The sequence below is a fragment of the Magnusiomyces paraingens genome, assembly GCF_902498895.1.
Source record: "Magnusiomyces paraingens strain CBS 517.90 genome assembly, contig: contig1, whole genome shotgun sequence".
Classification (NCBI taxonomy): domain Eukaryota; kingdom Fungi; phylum Ascomycota; class Dipodascomycetes; order Dipodascales; family Dipodascaceae; genus Magnusiomyces; species Magnusiomyces paraingens.
Window position 1 is genome coordinate 5,297,501 of NW_022474067.1, and position 10,000 is coordinate 5,307,500.

Here is a 10,000-nt window from a genome sequence, read left to right on the forward strand (position 1 = left end):
TTTATTTTTATTTTTTTTTTTTTTTTTTAGAATTTAACAATTAAATGCAATTATTGTCTTTTTTTAATTTTTTTTTTTATATATATTTTTATTTTTATTTTTTTTTAACATTCTATCATGAGCATCTGCGTCAACGCAGATACTAACTTCATTTTCATTCCCCATGCCATTTACCTTATTCATTTTCACGCATCAATTTCCTGGTAGCGTTCCATCAAGAGACGTTTGTACTCTTCTGGGTTTGAATCGTAGAGTTGTGCGGCCTGAGCATTAAGTGGAGATGAATTATTTGGTTCTCCAAGTAAAGATTGGAGAGAAAGCAGAATAGATTGGACATTATAAACGGCAGACCATTTTTCCTTAAGAATATCGAGGCAAATGTTTCCACTCATGTCAACATTGGGGTGCCACATGGGACTTATAAATTTGACTGTGGGTGCTGTGTATGGATAATTTGCAGGGAAATCGATTGAAATTTTAAACTTAAGGCCAGCGTAGTATGTATCAGATGGGCCCTCAATGGTGCCAGCCCAGAGAAGAATATTTGAATCGGAAACAGGGAATGCAGAAATACCTGGGGTGCTAGACATCTACAGAAAAATAATCAATTAATCAATCAATCAATCAATCAATTAATCCATGTTAGAAGAAAAAGAAGAAAAAAAGAAAAAAAAAGTTTAATGATTAATGCTTGATGGAAAGAGCATACCATTAACTGCATGAGCTCGGATTGCAAACGCTTGGTAACGGTGTGACCATCGGGGATTGATTCGGAAGCCATGGTTGAAGGATGTGAGGATGATGTGTTACTGGATGGATGTAAGAAATAACTAAAGAAAGAAAGAAAGAAAAAAATAAATAAATAAATAAATAAGTAGAAAAAAATTTGTTTATTTGTTTATTTGTTTATTTTTATTTGTTTATTTGTTTTTTTGTTTTTGGAAAATAAAAGTGTGATGTTGACAGGCTAAAGGAAATATAAATAAGTAAACAAGTAAACAAGTATAAACACAACAATAAATAAACAATGGACAATAAAATTTTAAACCTAACCCATAAAAACATCTTTGAATTTTTTTTTTTTTTTTTTTTTCCCCCATCACTACCACCATTTATTCTTTTGAATATATAAAATACCTGTAGCTTATTATTATTATTATTATTATTATTATTATTATTATTATTATTATTATTATTATTATTATTATTATTATTATTATTATTATTATTATTATTATTATTATTATTATTATTATTATTATTATTATTATTATTATTATTATTATTATTATTATTATTATTATTATTATTATTATTATTATTATTATTATTATTATTATTATTATTATTATTATTATTATTATTATTATTATTATTATTATTATTATTATTATTATTATTATTATTATTATTATTATTATTATTATTATTATTATTATTATTATTATTATTATTATTATTATTATTATTATTATTATTATTATTATTATTATTATTATTATTATTACTATTAAAAAAAAAAATAGGGGGACTTGTTCCGAAGCTACGTTTAATACTAAAGTATATTACCATTTTAGGAAACATCTTGGAAGCTTTAAAAAAAAAAAAAAAGTTACAAAAGTTCAAAAGGTTGAAAGAATAACGAATGAATTGAAGGGGCGAAAAATAAAGAAAAAAAAAAAAAAAAAAGGAATTAAAAAAAAAAAATACATACACAAGACCTGTCAAAATAGGGCTCAGTGCATGTTTATCCTAAAGAATGGTATGAAATTATACTCCAGTATCAAAATCTTTTTTTTTTTTTTTTTTTTTTTTTTTTTTTAAAAAAATACCAAACCAATGTATTGAATGAAACATCAAAGATATTAAGCAAATATAGATATACTATATCAGAAAATGTACTACTACTACAACCCAACATTAGATTTTCTTGACCTTTGAAAAAAATATATAAATTAAATGACTAAAATAAAATAAAAAAAATAACATCAATATTAATATTAATAAAAATAATAATAATAATAATGATAATATCATGGAAATTTTTTTTTTTTTATTTTTATTTTTATTTTTTTTAGTTTCAACTTTTGACAGCTCCTGCTCCATTATTATTTAATTTTAAAAAAAAAAAAAAAAAATTAATTTTTTTATAAAGTATAGTATAAAGATTTATTACACAGTTGAAAATATATTCTTAATTACTTCAACTTAATTATTTAATTTAACTTAATTTGTTGTTGTTGTTGTTTTTGTTCTCCTTGTTTTTTTTTTTTTTCTTACATATTTCTTTAACAAGCTTGTTAATTAAAAAATAAGAGTTAGTTAATTATAACTAATTAATTAATTAGTTAGTTCAAATCAAACAAACATGACCGGGGATTCGGAGGTTTTTTATTAATTCCGAGAAACATCACACAAAGCATTTTACAGTGCATTTTTTTTTTTTAAAAATACGACTGTATAAAAAAACAACAACAACAACAACAATAATTTTTATGCATTGCACCATAACTTGCTATATACTAATTTACACTTAAATCCCCCCCCTCTAATTAACCGTTTTTTTTTTATGAAACTAATTTATTATAACCAAAGTTTAAGTTATTGAATAATAATAAAACTGTTTCATTAAAAAAAAATATGATTTGTTTTTTTTTTTTTTTCTTTAAAAAATTTTTGAAAATTTTATTTAACATAATTTTAACATAATTTAGTTAATTAAATATAACAGATGAAGTTATTTATTTTAATTAATTAATTATATCATACATTTGTGTTACTAGAAAAAATTTCTTTTTTATTTTTCTTATTCTTATTCTTGATTTAAACCTTTCCAATTATTTGGAGTTTGTTCAAACATAAATGATGCATTAAGTTCTTTTTTTTTTTTTTATATATATTTATAAATAAATAAATAAATAAAGAAAAGGAAAAATTAGGGATTTTTATTCTCGACCGAGATACCAATTGTAGAACTTGTCCCTTGACATTATTATTTTATAGTTTTTCCCTATTGAATAATAATAATAATAATAATAATAATAATAATACCATATATGGTATTATTATATATATGATATCAAAAAAAAAAAATTTAAAACAAGGGGAAATAAAAAAAAAAAAAAGTTATTTTGACAGTTACAATTGATTGTAATTTAAGTGGCTTTTTTTTTCATCTTTTTTTTCATCTTTGTTTTGTCCTTTTTTTTTGTCTTTTTTTATCTTTATATATTCATTTAAGTCTACGTTTCTAATCGAGCTCCTAATTTATAAGAATTTTTTTTGGTTTTTTTTTCTTCTTCAATATATATATATATATATATATTTTTTTTTTAACAACAACAACAACAGCAAATGTATATTTTTTTCTTTATTTTTTTTAATTTTATATAATTGGAAAGTTTTTTTTTTTTATTTTTTTTATGGTAAATATAGTAGGTAGTATTAAACCGGGTATTTCAATTATCTTCATATTCCCTGATTGACTGAAGAATTATGATAAAACCACCAGTGCAATAAATCAATTCATCAATCAATCAATCAATCAATCAATAAATCAATTAAAAATAGATAATATCATACCATCAATTATTTTTTTTTTCAATTGTTTCTTTATTTTGATTATAATTATTATTATTATAAATAAGATAGTTTATTGAAGATATTTCAATTTTTAAAAAAAAAAAAATAACAAAATAATAAGCAAAGTAAAAAACAAAAAAAAAAAATTATCTGGTGGGGAGACATAATTAAATTAAATTAAATTAAAAAAAAATTTTAGACTAAAATTTGACACATTGGATTTCCTTTTCTTTTCCAAAGGGGGTTAACCAAAAAAAAAAAAAAATATTTACTATCAGTTAGTCTATTTTTTTTAGCAGCTTAGATACAACAATTGAGAATAAAGAAAGAAAGAAAGAATGAATGAAACAAGTTGGTTTGCCAAAGTGTTAACATTAACAGTACTATACATTCTAAAAAAAAAAAATGCAAATGCAAAAGATTTTAACATAATCATATCGTTATTATTAATATTATTGTTAATATATATCTTTGACGTTTTTTTTTCTCCTTTTTATTATTATTATTATTATTATTATTATTATTATTATTATTATTATTATTATTATTATTATTATTATTATTATTATTATTATTATTATTATTATTATTATTATTATGCTTCACATAATAATAAGCATAGTATTTTATATTTTCTTCTGTAATGTAAATATTCATTCAATATTCAATATATATATATATATATATATACATAAAGCACTTGGTATTTTTTGTATCTACATAGACAAAAGTTTCTAAAAATTAGATTGGAAACAAAAGATAGATAGGTAGATAGATAGATAGAACAACAAAAAAGGAAGATAGAAAGGAAACTTTTACATATATATATATATATATATATATATATATATATAAAGGGGAATTGATTACTTTTGACAGGTTGTTATTTCTTACTAATTTCAAAATATCAGTGTTGGTAGTATTATTATAAGCGAGCAAATTATTAATATTATATGAGAATATATTTTATACATAATGTATAAAAAAAATAAAAAATAAAAATAAATGTTTGTCTACTTTACTGCATTAAGGAAAATGCATTTAAATAAAAACGTCAATTTTGTTTATGCAGCAGAAAGAGGATAAATTATAAATTATAAATTAAAAAAAAAACTATATATATATTTTTTATAAATTCACCCTCTCCCCCCCTCCATAAAAACCAAAGTAGATTGGAAGTTTAAGCGAAAGTGCAATGTTTAATAGCTCTAGAAAGAAAAGAAAGAAAAGAAAGAAACGAAATAAAAAAAAATTACAAATACAAAGAAATATATGTTAATATAATAATTTCACAAATCTCTGAATAAAGATATTGTTAATGTTATTGTTATTAAAGTTATATATATATATATAGAGGTTATTATATATTAAATAAGAAATCTAAAATATGGCACAATTGAAATTGAGACTTAATGAGGCAAAGTTATATTGATGGAAGGAAACTAAAACATTTTTTTAAAAAAAAAAACGTTTAACAAAGATTAAAATCATTTTTATTCATTTTTATATTTCAATAAACATGACTTTGACTTGGACTTTATTATTATTATTATTGTTATTATTAAATTCTATCCCTTAAAACCCTACCCGTGAAAGACCCAGTTAAAAGACCCCAGGGGGTTTCTCCGAGGAGCGATTTAAATTAAAAAAAAAAAAAAATTATATTCTGTTGTTACAATTGTTGTTGAGTATGAAGATGAATACAATTGCATATACGATCAACTTGCAAGTCATTAATAATTTTTTTTTTTATTTTTATTTTTTTTCATTTTATAATTAAAGAACCTAGCATATTTTAAAAAGTGAAGAATGAGATTTAATTTAAGATAAGGAGTAAGATTTATTTTTTTTTTATTTTTTTATTTTTTTTTTAGAGACCCACCCAGCGAGAGAGAGAGAGAGAGAAAGAGAAAGAGAAAGAGAGAGACTGAAATGAACAACTGGAAGTAGATTCTTGTATATTTGTCAGATCTTTCTTTACCAGATCTTAAATATATATATATATTAAAAATAAAAAAAAAAAAGACCTCCAGTTTTTAATTTATTTTTTTATTTTTATTTTTATTTTTATTTGGAGAGGGACTGAAATACTTAAGATCATTTTCAATTTAACAACAACATCAACAACAACAAGATGGGGAGGGGGATTTTTTTGATTAAATATATTAAAAAAAAAATATAAAAACTTTTTGATTTCTTATTTACCTATCAGTTTGTATATATATATGGCTTACGCAATTGAAAAAAAAATTTAAATTTAAATTTAAAATAAAAAATTAAATTTAAAATAAAAAATAAAATTAAAATTAAAATTAAAATAAAATTTGAAATACTTAAAGAATAAGGTAGATTAATACGAAAAGTAATTGGTACTTTATATATATAAAAAAAATTATTCAAAATAAAATATGGTAACAGTGCGTTTGAACTAACTAATGAAATCACAAGTTTAAGAAGTTTTTTTTTTTTTTTTTTTTTTTTTTTAATTAGAAAGAGAAAGAGAGAGAACAAAAGTTTTTATGCTTAATTGAAGGACTCTTTTTATTTCCCATAAAAAAAATAAATAAAAATAAATAATAAAATCAATCGAAGAGTTTTCAAAAAAAAAAAAAAAAAAAACTCTACTTTATATAATTATTTATTTATTTATTTTTTTTAAAAAATAAAAAAAAAAAAAAAAAAGAAAGAAAGAAGTCTTCTATCAATGTTATGGACATTCAAATAATATCACTTTGGTTTCATTTTTTTTTTTTTTTTTTTTTTTTTTTTGTTTTCAGGCACAAAGTATATATATATATTTGAAAGAAAACTCCTACAATTGCATTTCTCCAATCAATCAATCAATCAATCAATCAATTAAATAACTAACCGACCAGCCAGCTAGTCAGCTAGCTAATAAACCCAACTAATTGATTCAAAAAATTTATACCTTCAATATCTATCAAAAGTCACAAACATTCTCTTTTTAAATGATGATTTATTTTGACAGCTTGTTTTATTAATGAATTGATCAAAAAAAATAAAAATAAAAATAAAAATAAAAATAATTTTTTTTTTTAACAAACACTCATAATATTATGTGCCTACATTTTAGTCATCCAACAATTTTTGTTTAAATGCATTTTCATTTTTTAAAAAAAAAAAAAAAAAAAAAGAAAAACCTTTAAAACAAATAACATAAAAGTTAGTTCTTCAAAAGTAAATTTAAAAATAAAAAAAAAATTTTTTTTCATCTTTTAAAAGAATTCATAGTGTACAATAGCTCAAGCTAATTAAAAAAAAAAATTTAAATAAATTAAAAAAAAAATAATGTTCAATTAGAAGAAGAAGAAGAAGAAGATGATGATGATGAAGGAGCTACAACTGAAATGCCACTGGAAAGCCCGCACCCAGCAACACCAACAAGCTCAACCAACTGGCCAGATAATGGAATCTGAGATGATCCCATCAATGTTGGCTTCGATACTGATGCCAAAGCAGATCGTACTTTAAGAGCCTGGCCACTTCCACGTCGTGACTTGGCTGAACCTGCGCCAAACGTAGCATCGCTAGACCCAGGCGACGATGGCCTAGAACTTGTTCGTGTAGAAGAACTTGTATTCATAACTGATGACGACAATGTCGAAGAAACAGAAGCAGTAGCAGAAGCAGTAGCAGAAGTAGTAGCAGAAGCTGCCGTCGCTGTCGCTGCTGCTGCCGAGTTGGCAATATTCTTCATATTCTCCTTGCGTGACTTTTTGGCCCATCGTAAACCACAAGCATTACACAAAGTTTTGGGACCCTTGGGACCCTTACGCCATTCAGGCGACTCTTCCACATGACACTCACTGCACACATGGCCTTGGTTATTAGCACTTGCTCTTCTAGATGATGAAGACGATGATGAACATGTACTTTGATTACCAGCACTAGAACTATGGCGGCGACCAGTACCAACACCTCCAGTCACAAGCTTATATTCTGGACCTCCGGCTCGTCGACGTGCAAGACGTGGAGACTGTAAACTGGGCCCGCCCGCGAGCCCGTATGACGAAGGTCCCAAGGTTACCGACAGCTGAGCGTGTGGTGGCAAGAAAGGTTGGGGAGCATGAATGTGAGAAGGAGGAGGAGGAGGAGGAGGAGGATGAGGAGGATGTTGTTGTTGTTGTTGTTGTTGTTGTGGCTGAGGAGAATTACCCACCACAAGACCAGAGACATGAGGTTGAGGAGGACCTGTCAAGAAATAAGGTCCAGGAGGCATTGGACCTGGAGCTCCAGGGTTTGAAATACCAAGACCAATGGCACCGGAAGGTGCACCGGGCATAAGACCAATGATAGCAGGAGCAGGGCCAAGGGGAGGTCGTGATTGATGTTGAGGTGAAGAAGTAGTATTTCTAATTAGAGCATAAGGAGAGTTAGAAATGAATTGAGCTTGAGGAGGAGCAGCAGCAGAACCAGTTTTTTGGAGAAACGTAGGTGACGGCATGACTGGGAAAGATGAAGATCCACTAGGAGTTGGCGGAGCAGTTGTAGCTGAAACAGTAGATTGAAAAATGCGATGTTGTTGTTGTTGTTGTTGAGGATGGAAATGTAAAGGAGGACCCATCGGGATAATGGCTGGACCTGCGGGAGAGAACATTGCTGGGGTTGGAGATGAATGACAAGCCATAATATTAACAGCACCAGCACCAGCACCAGTAGTAGTCGTAGTAGTAGTAGTGACTGTAGAAGAAGAAGAAGATGATGATGACGGTTGTGCAGAAGGAGGATTAGGAACAGAAGTTGGAGGCATAACAGAGTTAGTAATTAGATTGGGACTTTCAAAAGAAACAGCCAGTCCATTTATAGGAACCTTGGACCCATCTGAATTAACAACATGCGACTCAGGAGTTATCAGAGCAGGTGAGGAAGAAGATGATGATGAAAGAGAAGTTGATAAAAGAGGAGGAGTTGCAGAGACAGTATGGACAGGCATTGCAGGTGCTCCAAGCCCTCCAAATGTCAAGTCATCAAGTGAAACAGATGTTAGTCCACAGATACTTGCTTGGTTTGCAGTTCCAGCATCATCGAAAAAGCCAAAAGAGTTATTAGTACAAGGCGAACCTGAAGGTGAGAAAAGTGATGCACTAGCTGGAACTTCTGGGAATGAATAACAGCTAGCAAAAGCTGAAGGTGGAGGAATTGTAGTTGTTGCAGAAGAAGGCAGAGTAGAAGGAGGAGCAGGAGAAAATGCAGAAAGTGGTGCAGAGAGGGGTCCCGATGAAGGATCCGAAAGCACTGAAGGAGGAGCCGATACACCAGGTTGGAGTAACAGTGACGAGGTGGACATGCTAGCAGGCTTGGAGACAGGGCCTGATGGAACTGCAACAGTTGTAGCAGTACAAGAAAGAGGAGGAGGAGGAGGAGGAGGAGGAGGAGCCGAGACCGATGCCAAGGCTTGTTGTTGTTGTTGTTGATGATGATGATGATGTTGTTGATGATGTTGTTGTTGCTGTTGTTGTTGGTGGTGGTCAAAGAGAGTAATAGAAGGAGGCATTGCGAGTGATGTATCAACACCAAGTTCTTTTGGTTTCCGACGATGCCAAAGATTTTCATTTGGACATTTTAAATCTTGAGATGCTTGTTGCTGCAATCGATCGATAATGATGGGCTGTTGTTCATGAGGCAAGACCAAAGTCTGTTGAACAGCAGGTTGTATAGAATTATGGTCTGGAGCAGTTGCAGCTACAGTCAGACTTGTTTCTTCAACTTTTCCTACTTTGTTATTATTATTATTATTATTTTCGTCATTATTCATTATTGTCTTCTTTTGACTAGAAAAATTCGGTAAAAGTACAGGTTTGCAAACTACAATCAAGCCCGAGCACTGAGTTGTTAGTAAAGTCTGAGGGTCAGGTTTGTAGTGTTGGTACATAAAGTCCACTGTTTGAATTAGATTTTCCGCGTGCTCCAGAGTATCGTCATAGTAAGCAAAAGCAGTAGCAGTGAGCGGAACATAAGCATCATGGATTCCATGTTTAAGATAAATGCTGGTAGAGAAGCGAGATCCAGTGGTAGCTGCAGAAGTCATATTTGCAGCAAAGTTTGGCACGTCATCATGATAAAGGTACTGGAAAAAGGAGCCTGTATGGTTGACAGATGCGCGGCCCAAAAGTGCTTCGCAAGTAGATGAAACGCACTTAATGGTACCTGAGGGTGAAAGCAAAAAAACGACATGACTTTCATCGAGGACTGTGCGTTCTGCGCCCAGTGGTGGAGTACAGAGTGCTGTAAAGGGATTTAATAATGTTTGTTGATTTTGTTTGTTTGTATGTTGTTGTTGTTGTTGTTGTTGTTGTTGTTGTTGTTGTTGTTGTTGTTGGTTCAAGGTAATAAGTAATGGAGGAGAAGTAGCAGCACAAGGTTGTGGCAAAGCATTAGTAGTATAGTTGTTTAAAGG

The 10,000-nt window shown here is 28.2% G+C and overlaps 2 protein-coding genes across 2 annotated transcripts in view; both read right to left on the reverse strand.

The window, feature by feature from the left end:
- Positions 1–185: 185 nt before the first annotated feature.
- SAPINGB_P001616 (uncharacterized protein) lies at positions 186–781 on the reverse strand (the record flags this gene model as incomplete). The annotated part of the gene is made up of 2 exons (XM_031996337.1): positions 186–590; positions 710–781. 2 exons carry the CDS (start codon positions 779–781, stop codon positions 186–188), a joined length of 477 nt encoding a protein of 158 aa, XP_031852228.1.
- A 6,114-nt stretch (positions 782–6,895) lies between these two features.
- The window catches only part of SAPINGB_P001617 (uncharacterized protein), a gene marked incomplete at both ends in the record, with an annotated part of 3,411 nt that continues 306 nt past the window's right edge, over positions 6,896–10,000 (reverse strand). Inside the window, one exon of the mRNA XM_031996338.1 lies at positions 6,896–10,000. This exon is cut by the window's right edge and continues 306 nt beyond it. Coding sequence (XP_031852229.1) covers positions 6,896–10,000 — 3,105 coding nt within the window.